At 39.2% G+C, this 25,269-nt stretch overlaps 1 protein-coding gene and 1 pseudogene across 5 annotated transcripts in view; one reads left to right on the top strand and one right to left on the bottom strand.

The window, feature by feature from the left end:
• Nucleotides 1-25,269, top strand: part of INO80D (INO80 complex subunit D) — a 56,238-nt gene that overhangs the window by 18,763 nt on the left and 12,206 nt on the right. For all 4 annotated transcript variants that reach the window (XM_079781995.1, XM_079781994.1, XM_079781993.1 and 1 more), the window contains 7 exons: nucleotides 583-1,328; nucleotides 10,657-10,765; nucleotides 16,485-16,709; nucleotides 18,745-18,854; nucleotides 20,558-20,691; nucleotides 23,366-23,583; nucleotides 24,296-24,453. In XM_079781995.1, the coding sequence (XP_079638121.1) occupies nucleotides 680-1,328; nucleotides 10,657-10,765; nucleotides 16,485-16,709; nucleotides 18,745-18,854; nucleotides 20,558-20,691; nucleotides 23,366-23,583; nucleotides 24,296-24,453 (1,603 nt within the window). In that variant the 5' untranslated portion in view covers nucleotides 583-679. The remainder of the gene's footprint in view (nucleotides 1-582; nucleotides 1,329-10,656; nucleotides 10,766-16,484; nucleotides 16,710-18,744; nucleotides 18,855-20,557; nucleotides 20,692-23,365; nucleotides 23,584-24,295; nucleotides 24,454-25,269) is intronic.
• LOC307105899 (large ribosomal subunit protein eL22-like) lies at nucleotides 5,952-6,820 on the bottom strand (annotated as a pseudogene). Its single transcript has one exon. The product of its transcript is annotated as a large ribosomal subunit protein eL22-like (transcript).

Below are 25,269 nucleotides of genomic sequence, written 5' to 3'. Positions count from 1 at the left end.
TAATTTAAGAGAGAGAGATTTGTTGAAAAAAATGATTTATTTATTTGAGAGAGAGAAATTTGTTGTTCCACTTATTTATGCATTCATTGGTTGATTCATGTATGTGCCCTGACCAGGGATCAAACCCAAAACCTTGGAGTATCAGGAGGACTCTCTAACAACTTATGGGCCGGGGCCCATAAGATCTTTATGAATTTCTAAATACTTGAATGGCTTTAGAACACATATTTTTTCTCCATAAGAGAATTTTAAGTGACTCTTATGAGTTACTCTGTTTGCTATGAATACAGGATAACAAAGCAGCCGAGAAGCAAAAGCTGGGCTACTCAGTATTTGAGTGACTTCTGTCTGGTGGCCTCTGTATGTGTACAGTCACATATTTGCTTCAACAACATTGCCAGACTTTGAGGATTGCTTCCGAGGAGTGGAACTTGCATATATGAAATTCATGCATGTCAAGAGTTACTCTAATGATGCATTTTTAACATATTAGGATTCATATTTTATAAAATGTACTTTTATATTTTGCTTTTCTTAATATATATCATGAACATTTTCCCATGTATGTGTGTGTTTTTAAAGGTACTGCAACAGCCACTTGCAGGTACTTGGCTTTATCCCGAAAAAAGAGAGGAAGAAAAAGAATGATCCTATAGATGAGGTAAAGGTCAGGCACCAGATGGATACCATGGCCTTTAGCCTGGCGGTGCCCACGTTGGCCTTGAAGATGCCCAATGGACTGGATGGAATGTCCCTCTCTCCACCGGGGGCAAGGGTCCCTCTCCACTACCTGGAAACCGAGTTGGAAGACCCGTTTGCTTTCAACGAGGAAGATGATGACTTAAAGAAAGGGGCAACTGTGAGAAAGAAGTTGCAGAGCAAGTTGGCCCAGAATCGTCAGCGCCAGAGAGAGACAGAGATTTTAAAAGTTCGGCAAGAGCACTTTAGTCCCCCTCCTGCACCTTCCCAGCAGCAGCCTCCGCAGCAGCACTCCAGCCTGTCACCTTTATCCGCGTCTGTCAAACCTCCAGCGCCACCGCAGGGCTTAGTCTGCAAGTCACCTCAGCCTCCGAACACCAGCCTACCACTGCAGGGAGTGGCCCCCACCACACACTCTATAGCACAAGCGAGGCAGTTGTCTCACAAGAGGCCTCTGCCCCTCCTGCCATCCAGTAGGGCTCCTGTCGTGGACCCGCCCAGGACTGACCGGGTCCTTATGAAAGCCACAGCCTTCTCTCCACACTTCTCTTGTATAAGTCACCTGCAGAGACTGGTGAAACTGTGCACTCAGAAGCATCAGTTGGACACTGATCTGTTTCCCCACTTAGGTGAGTTATCTGTTTCACCGTATCATCTATGTGTAAGACGACAAAATGTGCCCTTTTTCACGAGGCTTTATTTTTCTAACTACCCCATATGTGATGGGGTAGAATACTTGGATAGAGTGTCCCGTAGAAGATTCTATATTTAGGTAGGCCACCTTAAAGTACATATGCTGCTGGAGAGGGTAATACTTGGTGAACAGGATACAGAAAAAGGAGTTGGGAGTTTAGAATCCCAGTCATAGCTTGTAATAGTAGTAGAGGCAGCAGCAGCAGCAGCAATAGTAAAAGGAGTTGTGTTTGATTGTATGCCTCTGTGGTCTCAGTACCTGTGTGTCCAGTGAAGTTTTCTACATGTTTTATCGTAGGACTTTGGAATAATGAGAACATTGTTAATATCTGCCAACAGTTTAAAAAAGAAAACTTGAAAAAATTCCCAAAGCAATAAGTTTTCATGCTTAAGAAAATCTCTTTGATCCCAAGTTTATAAAGATATTCTAAATTTTATATTAATAGTTTGATTGTTTTTGATCTTTAACTCATTTGGAATTCATTTTTGAATGTGGTATGAGCTGTGATTCTGACCTGAGGAAAAATTATTTGCATGAGATGACAACAATAGAAAAATGGGGAAAGGATGGGAATAGAGGAAGAAGAAATGTAAGTTGTCAATAAACAAATAAATCTCAAGCCCCAAAGCAGGAGGGAAATGCAAATTAAAGTAATAACAAATGATTATCAGATTGGCAAAAATTATATCCAGTGTTGATGAGGATATGGGATCTCAGACATTGCTGGTGAGTAATATTACAGTATTTGCTAAATTAAAGTATATACTATCTAATAAAAAAAAAGTAATATGCAAATTGACCATACCTCTGCTACACCACAAGCCACGCCCACCAGCCAATCCAGAGCAAATATGCAAATTAACGAAACCAAGATGGCTGCGGCCATGGAGAGAGCAGGAAGCTTTGGTTTCCAAGGCAATGGAGGAAGCCAAGCTTTCCACCTGCCCTGGCCTGCCTTGGCCTCCGCTTAAGGCTACAAAGTTTCAATTATAGAAGATAAATAAATCCCAACAGAAATGGCTGCCGCCACAGAGTGAGCAGGAGGCTTGGCCCCGCTCCAGGCTACAAAGTTTCAATTATAGAAGATAAATAAATCCCAGATACCAGAGCCTCCGCTTGGGTCGCCGGGAGGTGTGGCTGGCCTGCATACCACCACAGGCCCCTCACCCAGGCCACCCCATGTCCCAAGGGAACCCCCACCCTGATCTGGGACACCTTCAGGGCAAACCAGCCGGCCCCCACCCATGCACCAGGCCTCTATCCTATCTAATCCTCCTATCTAATAAAAGAGTAATATGCAAATTGACTATCACGCCAACACACAAGATGGCTGCCCCCATGTGGTCAGAGATGACTGACCCTGTGTGGACACAAGATGGCCACCACAAGATGGCCAGCAGGGGAGGGCAGTTGGGAGGGACCAGGCCTGCAAGGGAGGGCAGTTGGGGGCAATCAAGCCTGCAGGGGAGGGCAGTTAGGGGTGACCAGGCCTGCAGGGGAAGGCAGTTGAGGGGGACCCAGGCCTGCAGGGGAGAGCAGTTGAGGGGGACCAGGCCTGCAGGGGAGGGCAGTTAGGGGTGACCAGGCCTGCAGGGGAGGGCAGTTAGGGGCAAACAGTCTGGCAGGGGAGCAGTTAGGCATCAATCAGGCTGGCAGGGGAGTGGTTAAGGTGTGATTAGGCTGGCAGGCAGAAGCAGTTAGGGGCAATCAGCAAGGCAGGCAGGCGAGCAGTTGGGAGCCAGCAGTCCTGGATTGTGAGAGGGATGTCCGACTGCCCGTTTAGGCCCGATCCTACCTGGATCGGGCCTAAACGGGCAGTCGGACATCCCTTGAGGGGTCCCAGATTGGAGAGGGTGCAGGCTGGGCTGAGGGACACACACACACACACACACACACACACACACACACACACACACGCATGATTTTCGCACACCGGGCCTCTAGTGTGTGTGTGTGTATATATATATATATATAGCCAGCAAACTTCTTTAGGGATTCTGTCTTATAAATAACAATAATCAGAATGTAAGGATCTTTTTTCAAAGATGTTTATTACAGCATTGCTTGTAATATTAAAAATCTGCAAACAATCTTTATAACCAATAGGAAACCTTGAGTAAATTATGATACATCTACATTTTTGAAATATTATGCAGCTCATAAAAAGAATGAATGAAATCTATATTTTTACCTGGCTGTGTCCATGATATGCATTAACAAGTAGAAAAAAATCAAGAGGCATTGTATCTTATTTTTGTAAAAGTAAATGAACAAGGGACATCAGTATATCTGTTGCTTGAGTATATGGATAGATGTTTGCCTGTTAGATGTGAGTATAGGTCAAGTGCGAGTGGATATACACTGCCAAGCTGTTACCATTGGCTGCCACAAGCAGATGGAGTGGACAGGGTGTGTTTTTAAGTAGCTGTGAGTGGTAACTCCTCTTATATAGCTTTATTGTTTCTCCTATTACTAAACCACGTATGGCTTTTGTTTATTAAAAAAAAACACAACAAAACTTAAAATATATAAACAAAAATAATAAAATACCCCACATCTTATTAAATTGGGTTCCTGCTATACGTACAATTTTGGTAATGTATTATCAATTAGTAATTTTTCATACACAACATAATTTGTCACAGCTGAATACCTTTTCTAATTTAACTAATTTCCATTATAAAGTTTTGTAGCTGTATAGCCTTGCAGTAAAACAATTACTGTCACATCTTTAATTTTTCCTTCAAATAGATTCCTAGAAGCAGAATTGCTGATTCCAAACTTTTGCATTTTTAAAAAGGTTTTTGATATGTGCTGCCAAATTTTCCTTCAGAATTATTTTGTCAGTTTACCCTTTTGGCAGTGAATGAGAATGACAGCTTCTCTACATTCTTTATAGGCATGGGTATTAGATATTATTATTAGTAGTACTATTATAATTTATGTTTGCAAATTTTATAGAAATTTTGCTTTAATTTGCATAACTTAGATCAGTGTTTCTCAAATTTGGGGCTTTAGAATCCCTTTACACTCTTAAAAATTATTGAGGACAACATAGAGCTTTGTATGTGTGAGTTATATCTATTGATATATACTGAATTAGAAGTTGATACAGAAGTTTAAAAATAATTCATTTAAAAATAAAACTCACCACATGTTAACATGTTCTTTTTATGAAAAATAACTATGCTTTCCAAAACAAATATCATGTGAAGAGCAGCATTGTTTTACAAATCTGACTATCTGATGTATTAGAAGATAGTTAGATTGTCATATTTCCTTCTGTATTTAGGCTGTCATTATATGCAGTTTTGGTTAGTAGATGAAAATGTGGCCTTACACACTTGTAATTGGAAAAGGGAGGAATACTTTAATTTTTTCCAAATAATTGTGGATATTCTTATTTGATTCTACACCAAAACTTGGTAAGCGTTAATTTCTTTAAAAGTAGTTATAATGTGGAATCTGCTGTCAGATGAAGGAATTTTACATACTGTTACATTAAAATCCATTGATTTACCTTGTACTTGAATGGGTAATTTTCTAAAAATATTTTTTATTTATTGATTGATTTTAGAGAGAGGAAGGGGGAGAGAGAAAAACATTGATTTGTTGCTCTACTCATCCGTGCACCCATTGGTTGATTCTTGTTGTGCCCTGACTAGGGATTGAACCCAAAACCTTGGCATATGGGTACCATGCTCTAAACAACTGAGCTACCCAGCTCATTATATAAAAACTAGAGGCCCAATGCACAAAATTTGTGCAAGAGTAGGCCTTCCTTCCTTCCCCCGGCTGCTGGCACTGGCTTCCCTCTGGCACCAGGCTTCCCTCACAGTCCTGGCTTCATCTGGAAGGACGTCTGGTCTAATTAGCATATTACCCTTTTATTATTATAGATATACTAAAGAATCAAGATTTAATGAAATAAGCCATCTTTAATAAACAAGTGCTTTAACAGGAACATCCTTAAAACTTTATTGCTTTTATTTAACTGCAAGTCCTGGTGTGAAACATATACTGACTTCTAGTACAGTTTGTAGCCACTGCCTTGACTCATGCCAGCAGTTTAGCCATCGTAGTGGTTGTTGTATCATCAGTGTAACTGTCAACACATTGAAAAAGACAAGTAATTTCTTAGTTTTATTTTAAAGACAGTGTCGACCTAAGGAACTCCCTTGAGAGAGTTTCAGGGACCCCTGGGAATCTTTGGACTATACTTTCAGTGAGAACTGTTATTTTGGATTATTAATATAATTGTGAGTATTTGTTCATATGGGTTTTTTGTTTTGTTTTGTGTTGTTTTTTTTTTTGACATTTGTATTTTACCTTTTCAATTTTTCATTCATTTTTAATGATGTGTTTCTAGGTTGTTTTTTATTAGTAAGAGCTTTTTATGCATACTTTGTGTTTGTTACAATACCTCTCCTCCTTCCCATTTGTTATTTGCTTTTAAATATCTGTTATGATTTTGGCATTGAAAAGTTAATTTTTATTTTTTTTTTGGTTCCCAAGTTTTATTCAAGAACTCATACAAAATGTGCCAGATTAATGAGCTTTAATCCTCATCTTCCTCCTACTCTTCATACTGGTTTATCTGGAAGTAACACAATTTGTAACTCTTTGCTGTTAGCAACTACGAACAACCAGTCACGTAGATTATTCTTCTTCAAATATTTTTTGGTGAGATCTTTCAAATACCTTTTGGAGAAAGGCACTTCAGACGTTACAGTGATCTTACTCTTGCTCCTTTCAATGGTTACAACCCCTCTGCTGAGATTGCCAGCTTTTCTGTTCACTTTGATCTCTCCTGAAGAAACTGCTCCAAGTAGGCAGCATACGTGATTCCATCTTCTACGGGGTGGGTGCAGTCAAGGGTAACTTCAGAACCTGCTTCTTTTTTTTTGCCCTTCTTCGCCACGAGCTTTTTCACGGGAGCCATGGCGGCCATGGAGTCAGAAAAAAAAGAAAAGTTAAAATTTTTAGTGTAGTCTCTTTTTTAAGGATTTCTTCCTTTTTAGTCAGCTCCACCCTCCCCCATCTTGGGCTCTCTTCATCCCATCAGTATTTCACCTATATATTTTTTTAGTCCTTTTATTATTTACACTAGAGGCCTGGTGCCCAGGTTGGGGAGTGGGGGGAGTGGCCGTCCCTCAGCCCGACCTGTGATCTCGCAATCCGGGATGCTGCATGCACCAGTGACCATACATTTCATACCGGTGAAAGGCATCTTGCTGTTGTATGGGCAGCTACATTTTTTTGCCCTGATTATAAAAAGTAGTACATAACGTGATCCTTCTGAGGCAGTAGTACCATTTCCCCCATCTTATGGGTGGAAAAACTGAATTAAAGAGAAGTTAAGTAATTGGCTTTGTCACACAGTTATAAGTGTCAGAATCAGGGCTGACCACAAAATGTGCAAGTCAGAGTCCATGCATGTCATCACTGCATCATCCTGTTTTCTTCAGTGTTAGAGTAGCCTTGCCAGGTTTTAATTTTTAAATCTAAGAGACTGTTCCTAATATATAGGGTAGGGTCCCTAGGCCTGGCTGGCGATCAGGGCCATCTGTGGGGCAACCGGCAGGTGGAGTGATTGGGGAGGAGGGGGGCCCACTGGCACCTGCCTTGGCTGGCGGCCTGGCACCGCCTGCTGGCCAACCCTCCCCACTCATCTGCCCCCTGGTGGTCAGTGCGCATCATAGTGACCGGTCATTCTGCGTGGGTCCGCTGGTTGGTCGATTTGCATATTCGGGTTTATTATATAGGATTTTAGTCATCAATTTGGAACTCATGAGGCGTTAGTTTTGAGGCAGAGATCTAACTTTTCCTCCCCGAATTTTTGCCTCTTATTCTATCACTTACTTATACCATCTACTAGAATTTTTACTCTTCTGGATGCTGATAATTATTTAGCTTTCGATTTTGAATGTTGTGTTGAGGGATGATTTCTATCATGTTGAACGGAATGAAACTTGCAGTAAAGCATTGTCTTTTTCTTTTTTAACTCAAACATATTAGGAGCCCAAGTTTTCAAAACAAAGATTATTTTGGAGAAACCAAAAATTGTAATGCACTGTTATGACCAAACATTGTCTGCATTAATGTCAGCAAAAAATACTTTTAAAAAATGCAATCTTGTAATTGGCTTTAGCACTCCTGCCTGGGCTGGTTATCTCAGTAACTTACATTAAAACTAGTGATAATGAAGCCAAGATCAAAGGTTTGCTTTATTGGACAGTTATTTTATAATAGGAGAAATACTTACACTTTATGTTCTTAAGATAGTATAGGTGTCTTCATAGAAATTATAACTTCTACAGATAACTCCTATTCTAATTTTTCAAAGATGCCTAAATGCCATTTTGTGTTTGAAAGAAAGAATGCACCATTCAACATCCTGAAGCTGATGCTGTTGTGATCACTTGTTTTTTGCTTTAAAAAAAACACAAAACAAATTACTAATTATTTTAGTTGAGAGAAAGTAACTTACTTTTGAAAATGACCTGAAATCTTCAAACTAGATTTGAGGTTTCTTATGCCTGTGGCAATGTGTTCTTTAATTTTAAGCATTTAAAGTTTGTATTTCCATTAACTTTATCTTAATTTCTCTACTTACCACATGTAAACTTATTTAAATTATGTAAGAAGCCCTGGCTGGTGTGACTGAGTTGACTGAGCATGGTCTGATGCACCTAAAGTTCGCTGATTCAATACCTATTCAAGGCACATTCCTGGGTTGCACCCTCAGTCCCCAGTGGGGGGCGTGCAGGAGGCAGCCAATCTATGTTTCTTTCTCTCTCTCTCCTCCCTTCATCTCTCTCTCTCTCAAATCAAATTTAAATCTTCCATAAGATTTAAGTTATGGAAGTAATCTGTGAAGTCCTTTTAAATTTAACTTTAATTAGTGGCCAGGTGCATGAAATTCGTGCACATTAAAAGGGGATTAATTAGAGGAAATATTTTAATATTGCTATTTGCCCTTTCTATATAATAGAAGTGTCAGAGATGAAAGAAAATTAGTAAAATGTATATGAAAATCTTCCTCCTGTCAGAGTCTGGGGTGCGCTGCGGGATCCAGAGTCAAGTCCCTGCCCACCAGCGGCACCTCCAAATCGCATGAGACCTGGCCCCACCCCCATTGGTCGAGATCCAGACCCAGCTGGCCCCACCCTTGTCAAGCCCTGCTGGGAGGGGGGTGCAGCCTCAGGTCCCCTGGCCTGGCGCTGGGCAGGGGGCACACCCTCAGGTCTCCCACCCAGTGCCGGGCGGGGGACATGCCTTGAGGTCCCCCGTCAAGCCCCGCCAGACCGGGGGCATGGCCTGAGGTGTCCCGGCCTGGCGCTGGGATTGGGGGGTGCGACCTGAGGTCCCCTGTTAAGTCCCACTGGGCGGGGGGCACAGCCTCAGGTCCTCTGCCTGGCCCGGCGCTACGCAGCCTCAGGTTTCTGCTGATTGCTCATTAAGGCTCGTTATGGGAATTTGGCCTCCGCTGTGGGTGCTATCATCTTTGTTACAGCGTGATGGTCAATTTGCATATTCCCTCTTTATTAGATGGTATTAGAGGCCCATTGCACGAAGATTCGTGCAATAGGCCTTCCTTCCCCTGGCTGCCAGGACTGGTTTTCCTCCGGGACCCAAGCCTTTCGCTCTGGCCACAGTGGAGAAGCCAAGCCTCGAGGCTAGGCTTCTCCACTGTGGCCGCAGCGAGGTTTGGCTTCTCCGAGAGCCAAGCCTCTTCAGTCTTCAGTCTTCGCTCGGGCTGGAGCCTTCAGTCTTCGCTCCGTGCCTGTGTATGCAAATTAACCCGCCATCTTTGTTGGCTTGTAAGTGTCATGGAGGTACGGTCAATTTGCATATTTATCTTTTTTTTAGTGTAGATGATTTTTGACGGTCTCAAGAAGGAAGATGTAGAATACTAGTAATCTAATTAAAGTTTAATAGCAGCATTAGTATATCACAGTAATGTAGTCTCACATGCTGTCATATTTTAGGCTCATCATTGTCAATATTTATCAAGACCTCTTCACTATACACAACTTTTAAACAAGAAAAACCTTTCTGTTGGAAGCTAACAATTATCCAGTCATTAAAAGCAATAGCATTTAACAAAATAAGTAAGCATTGTTCATACTATATTTCTATACTTTTCCCTATAAATTTGTTTTTCAAAATAGAATACTAAATGGGTTAGCTATTGTTTAAAAAATTAAAAGAAACCCAAGCCACCCTGCTCTTTCCTCTTCCTATGGAAGGCAAGAGCCAGGGAATGGCTCCGCCTGCTGGATGAGTCCTTTCCTCCACACACACACACACACACACACACACACACACACACACCCGTGTTGGGAAGGGGATGGGATGTCTTCTTTCTAGGATCCTTCTTTGTTGAAGTTAGAGTGAGTTTACTGGCACCTTTTGACTTTCTTCTTGCCTGAACTTCTTTTCTCACCATTTTGAATATGTTTTGTTTTTCGGACATTTTAGGTGTATAATGTTTTGATACTTATGACAGTCTACCTTTTTTTTTTTTTTACTTGAACTTTCTTTGCTTGTGTTGTTTCTACTCCATTTGTGAAATGTCTGATAAAAGAAGTTCATCCTTCCATAAAAAATAATGAAATCTGACAGCATGGGTAGACCTAGAGGTTATTATGCTAAGTGAAATAAGTCAGCCAGAGAAAGACAAATACCATATGATTTCACTTATAGGTGGAATCTAAAGAACAAAGTTGAAACAAACTCATAAACATGGACAAGAGACTGATGGTAGGCAGAGGGGAGGGTGGTTGGGGGACTGGGTGAAGGGATTAAGAAATACAAATTGGTAGTTACAGAATAGTCACAGGAATATAAAGTACAGCGTAGGGAATACAGCCAATAATGTAATTAATAACTATGTATGGTGCCAGGTGGGTACAGGAAATATCGAGGGAAACACTTTGTAAAGTATATGATTATTTAACCACTATGAAACTAATACAAAATAATATTGAATGAAAACAAATTGAAAAAAAAACAACGAAAAAGGTTCATTGTTGAACTATGGCCTTTTTGCTATAACGTCATTATTTGAGGCCTGAGTGTATGTCATACGTTCATTATTAATGTCTTTGTTAGATAGCGATGACACTCATCAGGAGGCACTTATTCATACTGTGGTAGCACTTGCTATTGGTTTTAGGTCACATATCTCAGGTTTCTTTTTATCTAAATTTTAAATTAAAGTAAGTTTTTTCTCACTTGCAATAACCTTTCCTGTCCAGGGTTGGACTGGTCTGAAGAGAGCGGAGAGGAACTGGAGGACTCGGAGCAGGCCTCGCCATACCAGGTTGCATGGTCCATCCGAGAAACCCTCAGATATGAAAGACACACGTAAGTCTTCCTTTTTGTTTTTATTCTCAGTTACCACTGGAGCTGATCAATTCTTCACTGTGTGTGCCATTTTTAAAAAATTTATTGGATCTAGTTTTATTGTAAGAGAGATAAAATAGATTCTACTTGGAAAGAAATGTACTATATTGTTTGAGGAAAGTTACTCTTAAGTTTTCTTAGTTAATTTGTTTCTGTACCTTTCCCAGGTATCACTGAGGGAAATGATTGTAATAGAATTACAATAGAAAGGGATCTTAGTGATTATCTGAGCCCATTTCCTCATTTTACAGAAGAGGAAATCAGGGCCCAGCTAGGCTAAGGAACTTAAGTCCCATTCTTTGACTTCTCCTTATCTTTTTTTTTTTTTTAATATATTTTATTGATTTTTTACAGAGAGGAAGAGAGAGGGATAGAGAGTTAGAAACATCGATGAGAGAGAAACATCGATCAGCTGCCTCTTGCACAACCCCTACTGGGGATGTGCCCGCAACCAAGGTACATGCCCTTGACCGGAATCGAACCTGGGACCTTTCAGTCCGCAGGCCGACGCTCTATCCACTGAGCCAAACCGGTTTCGGCACCTTCTCCTTATCTTTGTTGGCCCTATCCCCATAGTAGCTGGAAAGAGTGCTTAAAAAAAAAAAGTTTTTATTAATTTTTTTTTTTTTGAGAGGGAGAGATAGAAACATTGAGAGAGAAACCCCCTACTGGGGATCAAGCCTGCAACCCGGCATGTGCCTTTACTGGGAATCTAACCAGTAACTTCTTGGTTCTGAGTCGATGCTCAACCACTGAGCAACACTGGCACGACAGGAAATAGTGTTTTTGACTTCACCTCTGTCTTCTGTAAGATTTATCTATTCTTTAATATTTTAATGCACTGAATATTTCTAATGTACCAACATGTTTTTCAAGATAATTTCATGAAAGGTTCTTGGTGGAAAGCTGTAGATTAATGCACAGCTCCTTCAGTGATAGTGAGGAAGCCAGTGTTGTTGTTTCATGTGCCTCAGGCCAACTGGTAGAATTTTGCAGTAGCATTGAGTGGACATACATATAGGCTTAAAAATATGATTTGTTAGTACATCCAGAGGTGATGAAGCTTAGGGAACTGATTCACTAGACACTGATGTCTAAGCCAAAATAACCAGTGTACAGTGAGACATGTAATCTTTAAGTAGTACAGATGTTCTCTAAGCAGAACTACATGAGAAGCAAAATACAATCTGAAGCTTACTTGGGCATGGAATTAGAGCAAAGAGAGTTAGTTAGATTTACTAATGGCCAGTGTCCTTAACTTAGAGTCTGATGCATCCCTTTGCAGTCCTGGGATTTATTTCGCATTTATTTGTCCTTGCCTTCCCTATCTCCTACACACTATTGGAGAATGCTATATTTTTTTCTCCCTCTCTTGAAGTTCCATTTTAGATGTCATTCAAAACTGTTTCCTTACCATTAGCATACTCTTTCTTTCAGATAGAAGTACAATTGAGCTTTTGGATCTGTAGATTTAGAAGTCCTATCAGATTTGGAAAAATTTTGGCCAAGTTTTCTTCAATTACTTTTCTTCCCCCTTCTATTTGAGAAACTCAAGTTACAAATATTTTAGGGTGCTGGAAATCATCCCCTAACTTACTGATGTCCTGTTCATTCTCCCCAGTATTTTTTCCTCTCTCTGTTTCATTTTAGAAAGTTTCTATTGCTGTCTTCATGTTTGTTTTTTGACCAAGCAGTTCAGAAAGAGATTTCCTCTACTTCCTTTGAGACCAAAAATGCATCCATAAGCCTATCTTATCCTGTATGTAGTTGCGTTGGGTCCCTTGGAATATCTCAGTTGCCATATTGCCATAAGTCTTTTACCCTTTTTTGTTTCAGCTGTTACCTGTATGTGAACAACTCCCAGGTTTTTTTCTCAGGTCCGACCTTTCTTTTGAGTTAGAACTGCTGATCAGATATTTCTTATTAAATATTCTGCCATACCCTAAATTCAGTATTTCTAAAATTAAATTCATTATTTTCCTCAATATGTGTGCCTTTTTCTGACTCCCCTATTCTTATCAGATGTTATCTTTTTGCTCTTTGTTGTTTGTAAAAAGTAAAGTAAAAAGAATTTTATTTGGGGAATTTCATGCCTTGCCTTGAGATTACAGACAAGCCTGAAGTCTTAGGAAATCAGGTTTGGAATTTACTGCTCTGTATTTGGAATTATTAGCATTTAAATAATCGTAATGCATGTACTTACATTGTGATCTTACATATGTCAATTCTTTTCATTCTCTTAACCTCGGGTAGGCAGGCCAGGCAGCTATAGCTCTCATTCCCTTGAAGGAAGGAAAGTAGCACACCTGGAGAATGCAGTAGGTGCCAGGCCTTTCCACTGCTGGTAAATGATGGGAACTGGCCCTTCTCTTCCCAGTCAGCTACTGTTCAGTAGCAAACCCACGTATGTCACAGCATCTTAGGAGTGGGAAGTGGTCTGTGGACCTGCTCTGGTCTGCAAACTTGTTACTGGTCCACAGCAAGGGCACCGTGGAAATTATGAGTAAGCTCTGAACACTCCTGTAAAGAGGTGGCAGCCAGGTGCATCTTTCCGTCACCACCCTGAGAACCACTGATCTAGGCCAGTCCTCCCTGCAGTAATAGTCTTTTCAAATAACAGTTCTGGCAAGTGCTTACCCACCTGGCTTTACTTTCTCTAGCACTTGCTGTTTTTTCTCTCTTTTTTTTTTTTCTATTAATGGCATATCCATCCTCCTAGTTATACAGATTCAGTCACGGAGTCCTTAGTGACTTTCTTATCCTTCATATACAGTCACCAAATTGAGTTAATTCTTTGATGATAATGTCCCTTATATATGTCTTTTTCTTTCTGTTATCTCTTTGGCTTTTTACTTTAGTCACTCCCATGTCTTTCAGTTGTTAGTTGTTGACTCTGAAATCTGTATCTCGTCCCTAAGTGTGCTCCCGTTTATCATTTCCAACGGTTTTGCCACCGCTCCCTCTAATACCTCATCTCTATGTGAAATTCGCAAGGTCTGAAATGGAGTTTATTTTTTTGCCCCAAATCTGCTCTTGCTCCTGTCCCTGGTCTTTGCTGGTGGAAACTGCTGAGTGATTATTGTCCCTTCCATTTCCCTTGCCCAGTTGACAAAGTCTGTCTACTAGACGTGAAGGTTACCCTCATCCTCTCCATTCTGCTGTTGCCACGATGGTGTGGCTCCCTGTTATCTCTGACCTGGAGTTTTATAATAATTTCCTCACTGTTCTCTTCTTCTGTCTGTTCCTCCATTCACATCTGCTGATAGTGTAATCTTTCTCATGTAAAGCTCTTATTGTTACCTTTTTTCTTAAAAATCTACACGGTTCTTCATTGCCTTGGAATAAAAGGTTCAACTCTTTTTTTATGATTATCTCAGTATTTAATAATTCACAAATAACAAGTGCTGCCAAGGATGTGGGAAAAGGGAGTCCTCGAACACTGTTAGTGGGACTGCAGACTGGTGTAGCCACTGGGGGAAAGAACATGGAGATTCCTCAGAAAATTAAAAATAGAGCTGCCATATGATCCAGCAATTCCACCTCCGGGTATTATTCAAAGAAAACAAAAACACCAGTCTGAAAAGATCCATGCACCTCTATGTTCACTGCAGTATTACTGGTAATAGCCAAAGGTATGGAAGCAACCCAGCTGTCCACCAACAGATGAATGGATAAAGATGATATGATATATATATATAAAATATATAAACATAAATATGTAAGTACACATACATACAATAAAATATTGTGTAGCCTTAAAAAAAGAAAGAAAAATTCTGCCCTTTGCAACAACATGGATGAAACTGGAGGGCACCATGGCAAGTGAAATAAACAAGACAGTGAAGGCAAATACTTCATGGTATCGCGGTATGTGGAAACTAAAAAAAAAAATTAAATTCATAGAAACAGAGTAGAACAGTGCTTGCCATTGCTGGGGACTGGAGGAGACGGGAAACAAGAGGTTGGTTGGTAAAAGAATTAAAAAAAGGTTCAACTCTTCAATCTGGCGTTCAGGTGTAGAAAGTTGGCCTTACCTACCATCACTCCCCTACATGCCCCACACTTTAGGCAAACCAAGCTACTTGCTGCTCTGCATCCCGTCCTTCTCTGTATCTTGGCTTATATTGTTTTATCCTTGTGAGGTACCTTTTGTGTCTTGTCTTCAAATTCTGCCTTTTCTTCAAGCTTCGGTTCTGTTGTCATCTCTGCAAAGCCTTCCTTTCATCCAGCAATCTTTCTAGTGAACATTAATAGCACTTTATCTATGCCTCTCTTACGTTACTTACTGTTGTGACTTTGCATTAAAGATACAGCCCTTAGGGCTCTAATACAACTCCCAAATTGACACTTGCTGTGGGACTTGGGGCAACAATTCATAATAAAGATTCCTGGGCCCCATCCCATGGAAACTCTGGTTTAGATCTCAGGAAGGTCTTGGGAATGTGACATTTTAAAGAGCTGCTAGACTTTTCGAATTTGAGGTCAGATGTTTGAATCATTGGTCTGACTGCCCCACAGTTTCAGGTACTGAGTCTATCCTCTTGACTTGTTTAACTTTTGGGATGCATTTATCTTGTCTAAATTCCATTGCAAACTCCTTAATGTTTTGTTTCTCCTCTATGGTCCTTAGCATAGTAGATATATAGTAACTGTTGAATGTTGAATAAATGAAAAGGTTGAAGTAAAAGCCTTCAATTGGTATACCTGTAGAGAATGTACACTGAAGAGAACATGTTTCTTAGGACATACACTAAACGGAATTTGGCCGACAGCCTGTTAATGGGCTATTCTGAAGGAAAAGGCGGGGGGGGGGGGGGGGGAGAATGCCACTTGAGAAGAGAAACCAAGCAATGGTTTACAGAAGATTAGTAAGATAACATTTTGTTTGTAGGGTGACATGGGTGCTATTTATTTATGTTACAGTTGAAGAGAAAGGAGGTAAATAACTAACATGGTCAGTTTTCAAGTCTAGTGTGCCTTATTTCTAACAGTAAAAAGTGAGATCATAGAAAGGTGCCCTCTCTAACCTGGCTGGTAGTGGACGTTGCTCACTGACCACTTTTTCTCATGGAGTCTGGATGTGCCCTTAGCATCCTTTTCAATGCAGTGCTCCCAGTCAGTGACGTTAGCATGAAGACAGAAGAAAACCTGGTATATGAAATGTTGTGAAGGGTATCTCCTGTAGTTAAAAAAAAATCTGTAGAATGATTGTGATCCCTACAATAAATTTTTTTTGTGTGTTTAGCAAGAAAAGCTAGTGTGTCTAAAGGGGCAGCTCTTTGATTATGTGCTGTTAGAATTCACGGCTCTATTTCTGGTATGACCTATCTTTTACGAAATTACGCCGTTTCCTCATAGTTGTCATGTCACTTACTGAGACTTCTTAGTAAGTAAAGGTAAATGATATATATACATATTCTTCCCAAGAATCTAGAAGACACGGAGCACTGTCTACTTCTCATATGCTGAGAAGGTTAAGCTTAAATTGTTGCCTGCCTTATTGTTGAAATATTGTGCTTATTTTCAGCTCTGCTGGAATTCTTTCCCACTAATTTTGTTAAGTATGTGCTCACATGGCAAAAATGTTAACCCTGTGCATCCAGCTACCTTTCCTCCCCCGCGTTTCCCTTTTCTAAAAAACAGGTAATCAGGTTTTCTCTTCTCTCCTTGCACCTTCCAGGTCAGATGACGATGACACGGAGAGTAGGAGCTCCAGGGTGACCCAACTTTGCACTTACTTTCAGCAGAAATACAAGCACCTCTGCCGCCTGGAGCGGGCAGAATCCCGTCAAAAGAAATGCCGGCACACGTTTAGGAAAGCCTTGCTGCAGGCGGCCAGTCGAGAACCAGAGTGCACTGGTCAGTTAATCCAAGAACTGCGGAGAGCTGCATGCCGCCGGACCAGGTCAGAGCCGGGTGCAGCCGTCCACTTCCAGGGAACCTGTCTTCTCTCTTCTTCTTTTTAGAGGATAGCTGAGACACGATGGGCTGTGGGCATTTAAGTCTGAAATATTTATGAATTGTATTTTGGTTTTGTTGCTCAAATAAGGTTCTACATGGATGGCAAAATAATACTGCATGAGCTGACATTAAAATTAAAGCATTACTGCCCAGCTGGGGGTTGTGGGTTCAATTCCCTGTCAGGGCACAGACCAAAAGGTAGCTGATTGATGTTTCTCTCTCACTTTGATGCCTGTCTTGTCTGTCTCTTTCTGTCTCTCTCTTCCTCTCTCTCCCCCTTCCTCTTTCTAAGCATGCTCTCCTGTGAGTATTTAAAAAAAAAAAAAATTAAAGCATTACTGTATTTTTCTAGAGTTTGATTAGAATTTTTCCAGTAAAGGATAAGAGAATGTTACCTATCTTTAAAAAAAATACAATGCCTAGAAATTTTATGTTATTTAAAAGTATTATTCATAGTTTTTACTATAAAAGTGGCATTTTGCATTTTGCATTTATTTAAATTTATTTGAAATGTGTTTCTGTTAATATCTACATTATATGTTTAAATATTTTATTACACTGGATGTCTTTGGGGGGAAAAGCCACTGTTTATAGTGCAGATACTTGTCATACTGTGAAAAATATGAAAAAATATATAAAAAGGGCAGTGCCTGGCTAATGTGACTCAGTTGGTTGAGTGTCGACCCATGAACCAAGGGGTCACAGGTTAGATTCCAGGTCAGGGCACATATCTGGGTTGTGGGCTCAATCCCCAGTAGGGGCCATACAGGAGGCAACCAATCAATGATTCTCTCTCATCATTGATGTTTCTCTCTCTCTCCCTCTCCCTTCCTCTCTGAATTCAGTAAAAATATATTTAAAAATAAAATAAATATTTTTTAAAGGAGGGGAATCTCCATAAATAATAATATCATTCAGAACGAGCACTATGAACATTTTTATTCTATTTCCTTCTAGTCTTTCTCTCTTTCTCTTTCTCTCTCTTTCTGTGTGTGTGTGTGTGTGTGTGTGTGTGTGTGTATCTCCAGTGAGCCATGTGTTTGTATTAAAAAGCAAAATTGAGATCATGCTATATGTATTTTTTTATTCTTTGCTTTTTTCCACTTAACACTGAATTATGACCTTCTTTTTACTTTAAAACATAACTTTTAATGATTTCATAATATGAATGTCAGTCTTCACATTTTTTCATTTTTATGTATGTAATTAAGCAAAATTAGATCTGTATTGTTTTAAGAATTATGTGTCCATTTTCCCCCTTAAAAATATAGCCATTCCCCAATGTTCTTAGATTGTTTTGAAAATATGATTTCTAATGTTTACATAATACTTTATTAATGAAAACATCTTATTTAACTAGTGAAATAATTTTCACATTTAGAAGGCTTAGTTCTGTATTGAGTTTATTATTTCACACTTTTTAGATATTATATTTTCAGATAACCTTGAATATATATAGTATGTAACATTTTAGGAATTTATATCTAAATATTAGCAGTGGTTGTCTCCAGATAGTGGGATTGACTGTTTATTATGCATCATACTGTATTTGATGGTGTTTTAGATGTGTTATCTTTTCTTATCTCTACTTTACAGGTGAGGCAGTTGAAACTTAGTAAGGCTAAGTAACTTGCCAGGGTCACACAGCTCATAAGAGGGAGAGCTGATTTTCAGAACCAGGTCTGACTCATCTAGTCTCATGTTCTTCATCACTTTTCTCTACTGTCTTTGTGAAGTAAAAGGAATCAAAATATTGGTTTAATAAGACCAAAACAGATAGGCAAAGTTAAAACTGATTTTTTTCTTTTGTTAGTAGATTAGGGAAACTGTGGAACTGGTCATTGTAACCCATATTTACATTTATTTAGTGAATGTAGAGAGGTAAAATGTTGGTATTACTTTATAGTAACATAGTGTTGACAAATTGTCCTGCATTCTTAAAGCATTTTTTAAAAATTAATTTTTTTTTTCTTTCATAGCATAAGCCGGACCAAGTTGAGGGAGGTGGAACCAGCAGCATGCAGTGGCATGGTGAAGGGTGAACAGTGCACTAACAAAGCCCTTCCATTCACCAGACATTGTTTCCAACGTATCCTTCTAACTAAATTGAGTGTGCATTCAAGTCTTGACTCATTCAGGGCTAAGCGTTTTATTCTTTTGTGTTTTTTTTAAATATATTATTGATTTCAGAGAGGAAGGGAGAGGGAGAGAGAGATAGAAACATCAATGACAAGAGGGAATCATTGATCAGCTCCTCCTACACACCCCTTACTGGGGACTGAGCCCGCAACCCAGGCATGTGCCCTTGACTAGAATCGAACCTGGGAACCTTCAGTCCGCAGGCCGACGCTCTATCCACTGAGCCAAACCGGCTAATTAACTCCTTGAATTAATTTCATACCCTCCTTCATTAAGTCAAGTGAACAACTATTGTAATCATCACTATTTAATATTTAAAGTAATTTTTATATAACTTCTAATTTCCATGATGTCCTCTGGGTAATTTTTTCTGCTTATATCATTGCAGTTGTTTATTCTAGAATCACATTGCAATAAGCAAAATTGACAGCAACTAGCGGGTTCTTCCAGTGGCTGTCACTTGATTAAATTTTGTTAACAGATTTTCAGTCCTTGCAATGGTTCCAGATCATTTGTAACAAGTAGCTGTAACACTGATTGATGGAAAAATCAAATCATATTATTAAAAAAAACTGTTTTTAATCTTTTAAGAAACACAGTTTTACAGTGTGCCTTTTGCTGTGGTTTTAATTTGCTACTTGTATTGACTACAGCGCTGATTTGAAATGAATAAAATATAAACATCACTAAGAAAGAAAATATCTTCAGACAGAAAATACTTGAGGAAAACTTATATTAAGGGCTTCAGGCTGGTTATGAAATCTTACTGCTCTCACTTTTATTAAACATTTAAAATTGAGTAGCAATTTAAAAATTTATATGGTAACAGTTACTTAATGTACTGTCTGACTTTTGCCCTTCTTTCTATTTTGGGGGTTGTATTTTCACAACTTTTTTAGCAGCAGTTTCTGTGCAGTAAAGGCTTATGAAGAGTCTTAACTATAAAAGCATAAGAGAAATAAGATACTTCCTTAATAGATATGAAGTAAATTTTGGGGAAATGTAGTTAGAGGCTAAAAGTATGGATGCTTAAAAATGTTGGTGCTATAGAGCTGATGTTCCAATTTTAGTAGTGCAGTGATGATTTAAAAGGAATTTTTCTTAAGTTGTAAGTTTGAGTTTAGCATTGGAAATGTGAAATGAAAAATCCAAATTTGGGTAGATGAGGTTTTTAATTATATCTATAGCCACTAATTATGTTATATCTTTATTTTTTTCAATAACAGTGTATATTAAATATTTTGTATTAGTTTCAGGTGTTTTTATTCTTGGTGATGCGTATCATATATGAGGAAGTTTTCCTTATAAGGAAGTATTTTTATTTTTAACCATTATAGTGGAACTTTTAGGAGTTAGTGTGCTAAGAAGGAAATGACCCCGCTTCCCCAATAACAGAAATCAGAATGGCCATAAAGGAGACTAGTATTTAGGTGCCCAATAGCAAAATAGACTCCTTCAGACATATCTCCTGATAAGGAATGAGAAAACTATCATTGTTTTCCCATCTCAGTAGTCGGGTTGGTTCTTTAGCTTTTATAAATAATAAAATTTATACTTACTAAGCACAAGTAAGGAAAGAAGAAAATTTTGCATAAAAATTGAAAAGTTAAGCAGAGTTGCAGTGTGTTTGATTCCTAACTTAAAAAACCCCAGACATCCTCTTGAACCGCTCTCAGCAGCTCTTCTCAAGTTGCACGGCCAAGTTTGCAGATGGACAGCAGTGCTCTGTGCCTGTTTTTGACATCACACACCAGACACCTCTGTGTGAAGAACATGCCAAAAAAATGGTAAGTCCAGATTTTATCTTCTGTGGCAGAGGCTTGCAAACTTTTGATAGCTTTCCATAAAAGGAAGTATTTTGTGACTTAGTACAAATTATGTATATGAATCATTGAAATGAGTTTTATGAAACAATACTTTTAGTGCTTGATATTTGCTAGTCTGTTCTCTTTTACTAAAAAAAACATTGCTGGTCATGACTCCTTGAATTAATTTCATACCCTCCTTTATAAACAACAACACTGTTTTAGCAGTTTCTTAAATATGGGTATTTTGTTTACTATTTATCCCTATTCTGTACCTCTCTTCTCCTTAAGTTACATTTTCTTATACCTAGCAGATTTCCCAAGCTCCTTTTTGCCCTATGTCTCTAGGTTTTTGTTGTTTTAGATACAGTTCTCTGAATGTTTTGGATATTTGATAAAATTTTGGCCAAAAGCCAAACCTTGCTGTGTTTGTATTGAACAGTCATTATTTTTGTTAATGTTAGTGTTATAAGTCTTAATTAATTCAGAATAGTTTAGAGGAAAGACGAGTCTGAATTAGTGTACTATCTGATTATGCAATCATTTCAAATAAATGCATTTTTATTGTTTTCACCCATCAGACACTTTATGAGTTCTTCTGCTACTGCACGGTATTGTGTAAAGCATATGTACTGCAATGCTGAGGAAACAGTTCTTGCCCACTGTAAGCATGCTACAGTTTTCAGGGGTGCCCTGATTGAGAATAGAGCCAGTGATCTTTTGGTGCTCGGGACGATGCTTAACCAACTGAGCCACACCGGCCAAGGCAGTTATTATTCTTTAGATACTATTGTGTACTCTTTGTTTATTTAGTTGTGTTATTGCTGAACTCATCAAATCAAAGGCGACATTGGTTGTAAAAACCACTTTTTATACGTACCACCAAGGAAGAAAAAATGCTGCACAGTGCATTTCTTATCACTTACAGGTTTGTTAGACATAGATTCTATATCATTCTTGCTTTCAGCTGAATTATTTGACCTGTGAAAGGTAGTATTTTCTACTTATATCAACTGTAATCCAGCTTCCTCTCCTTTGTGGTTATTTTCCTTTCTCATTGGGATTTTGCTTTGCAAAAAAAAAAAAGGAATTGTGGTCAGTTCTTCAATACTGAATGTTTTTGCTTCACTAATAACAATTTTATACCCTGCTGCTCTTTTGTGTTTTTCTGTATACACAATAGTTTTTCCTCTACATGTAAAACCAGCAATGCATTTACGTTAATTCAAACAATGGCGGTACCAAGAGCTGTGACCAACTTTGCACAGGTTGTAGGCAATGCCGACTGTAATGACCATCACCTGGCTGACATCAATTATAAGATGACATTATTGTAAAATGCTCCCCAATTGCAGAGATACTAAAATGTGCATCTTGAAGTGGATGAAATAAGGTATTCACATTTAAGGGTGCCAGCTGAAAACAGCTAGTTATGTCGTCAGTTTCAGTTCTTCCTTTGCCTACTCACCCAGTCACTGCAGTTTTATAAAGCTGTGTCCCCATTTCCCCTCTCTTAACCTGGTCTCCCTGGCCCATGTCGGTTACCTGAAGGACTTTCACTGTGTCATGATTTCCAGGTCTAGGTAGCCATCTCTTTCTTTATTTCTGTGCCCCAGAGACAGCTTTCTCCTTCTCCCACCTCCTGGACATCTCATACCTCAAACTGTGCACGCACCAAACTGAATTCCTTAACTTTCCTTCTGAATCTGTTTATTCTGCTGTGTCCTCTGTCCCAGCTGATGGTATCATTATCCAACAGTCAACCAAACTAGAAACCCTAGAGGCATTTTAGAGTTTTATAATCCCTCCATCCTCACCACATCTAAGGAGCTGTCAACTCATGAGACTTCTGTCTCTGGGGCCCTTGCTGTTCCATCCCTCTCACTCTGCCCTTAGCTATCTATCCGTGTTGACTGGTGAGATAGCCCTCTGATTGGAACTCTTGCTGTCCCTTCACATTGCTACCAGGGTATTAATTCTTTTAAAACATTTGTCAAGTCATGCTACTTCTCTCATCAAAAATCATTCCCCTTTGCCTATAAAATAAGTTTAAAATCTTTAGTAGGGTATTCAAAGTCATACATGATCTGGTACCAAACTTCTTTATAGCTTACTTCTGTACTACATCCTCCATTATGCCCCAAGTACCAGTCAAACACAATTATTTACTGTTCTTTTTGACTGGTTTCTGCTATTTTCTTTAGTCTAGGAAGGTCTTCCCCTCAACCCCAAGGACTTAAAATTTTTACTTGTCTTTTAATCCCACAAAACTGAAAGTAATTGATTTTTCTTTCATTTTCCCAGAGAAGGTGTTTATGTCACTATTGCCCAATTTTCTCTACTGTATTTATGTATGCGTGTTTTTATCATGGCAGAGTAAGTCCTTTGAAACTGCAAATTAAATTTTAAAATATTTTATGCTACAGCACCCATCACAATGTCTTTAAATGTGGAAGAATGATATGTACAAGTTGAATTGATTTGCATTATATTAAAAATGAGGTTTTTAATTCATTTGTTTATTATACATAATTTTAGGTATAGAGTGTGTTTTAGGCATTATGTAAAATATTAAAAGACGTAAGGTTTTTTTTAGGTAGCTGTTAGATTTTCCCCAAATAATCTGTTTAAAAATACCCCTCTATTCATTTCCAAGGATAATTTCTTGAGAGGAGACAGCTCCCGGAAAGCTCAGCACCAGCAGCAGAGGAAACCCAGGAAAAAAACCAAGCCTCCGGCACTCACCAAAAAACACAAGAAGAAGCGAAGGCGTGGACCTCGTCGACCCCAAAAGCCCATTCCCCCTGCAGTACCCCAAGGGAACCTCAGCATGCCCACCAGCGTCTCACTGCCAGTGGAGGCCTCTCAGATCCGGTCAGTGACGTGCCCGAGTTCACGGGTTCCGACTGTTCTCAGGACACCTCGGTTCATTTACTTCTCTAGTGCTGGAGCTAGGCTACAAATGCACCGTTTGGCGCATCAGCCTAAACTTTTTAGTTTTCAGCACAATTTTGACCAAATATCTGATGGGGTTGTATCTGAAATAAAGCTTTTGTTTAAAACAAAGAGAGCAGATGTTGAAATTGAGGATTTAATTGTCTACTCTCAGACTTTACTATTCTATAGAAATTCCATATATGTCCCAGCAGAAGTATACCATCAAAAATTTGATGCATTATTAGTTTTGGCAGGGGTACGCATTTGACCAGATGAATGAGGCTTTTATTTCAACCAAGCATTTGAGTTTTATCTGTTTATTTCATTTTTAAATATTATGTTGACCAGATTTGAAATCCTATAAAAAATTATTGACACACTTGATATACCAAACTGTAATTCATTCTACTAATTTGAAGTAAAAAATATTATTTTGAAATGGTTATCTCAATACATGAGTAAAGGTTGTAGAAATATGTGACGACTAGTATATATGGTTAGGTCTGTTTGCTTTCCAATTTCCCTCTCTTAAAGTAGGAAGGAGACATTTTGAGCTAGGATTTCCCGATTTCTTGTTTGAGGACCCTGTCTTGGGGGCCTGGTGTGAAGGTAAAGGGGAGTGGTGGGGCAACCGTGTCCTCTTCTCCAGGAGCCCGTCCACGCCAGAGCTGAGTGCTGATGAGTTGCCGGACGACATTGCCAATGAGATCACTGACATTCCACACGACTTGGAATTGAACCAGGAGGACTTCTCAGACGTCCTGCCACGGCTGCCTGATGACTTACAGGATTTTGATTTTTTTGAAGGTATGGTCAATATTGTTAGTCAAGAAAAGTGAGTTTTAGCCCTCGCTGGTTTGGCTCAGTGGATAGAGTGTCAGCCTGCAGACTGAAGGGTCCCAGGTTTGATTCTAGTCAAGGACACATGCCTGGGTTGCAGGCTCGATCCCCAGTAAGGGATGTGTAGGAGGCAGCCAATCAATGATTCTCTCTCATCATTGATGTTTCTATCTCTCTCCCCCTCTCCCTTCTTCTCTAAAATCAATAAAAATATATTCAGAAAAAGAAAAGTGAGTTTTAAAATGAGTTCTTAAAAAGGGAAATAGTTTTTTTGAGATGTGTTTGAAATATTCCTTCTCACATAGAATGTCTTCCACTGTAGATAGAAAATACGAAGCTGCATAAGCTAGTTTCCCCTTTTCAGAAAGTAAGGATTGTGTAATTTGTTCAACCCCATATAGACTTAGTAGGTGGATAGTTCAATAGCCATGTTAAAACTTCACTCCTTTAAAATGAATAATTTTACTTGCATTTATTTATTTTAAATATGTTTTTATTGACTTCAGAGAGTGGAAGGGAGAAGGAGAGAGAGCTAGAAACATCAATGATGAAAGAGAATCATCGATCGGATGCCACTTGCCCCCCCCCCTGCCCCCCAGGCATGTGCCCTGACCGGGAATCGAACTGTGATCTGGTTCATAGGTCGACACTCAACCACTGAGCCATACTGGCCAGGCTTGAGTTTATTTTTGAGCAAAGACGTTTCAAACTTGAGTTTATTGAAGGCATTTAGAACTTGTGCTGATATTAATACTCTACCCTGTACTTTCGTTGAAATGCACT

This window comes from Cnephaeus nilssonii (genome assembly GCF_951640355.1).
Source record: "Cnephaeus nilssonii genome assembly, chromosome: 10".
NCBI classification, from domain to species: domain Eukaryota; kingdom Metazoa; phylum Chordata; class Mammalia; order Chiroptera; family Vespertilionidae; genus Cnephaeus; species Cnephaeus nilssonii.
The sequence above is the reverse complement of the archived record's forward strand: the minus strand, read 5'-3'. Positions and strand labels throughout refer to the sequence as shown.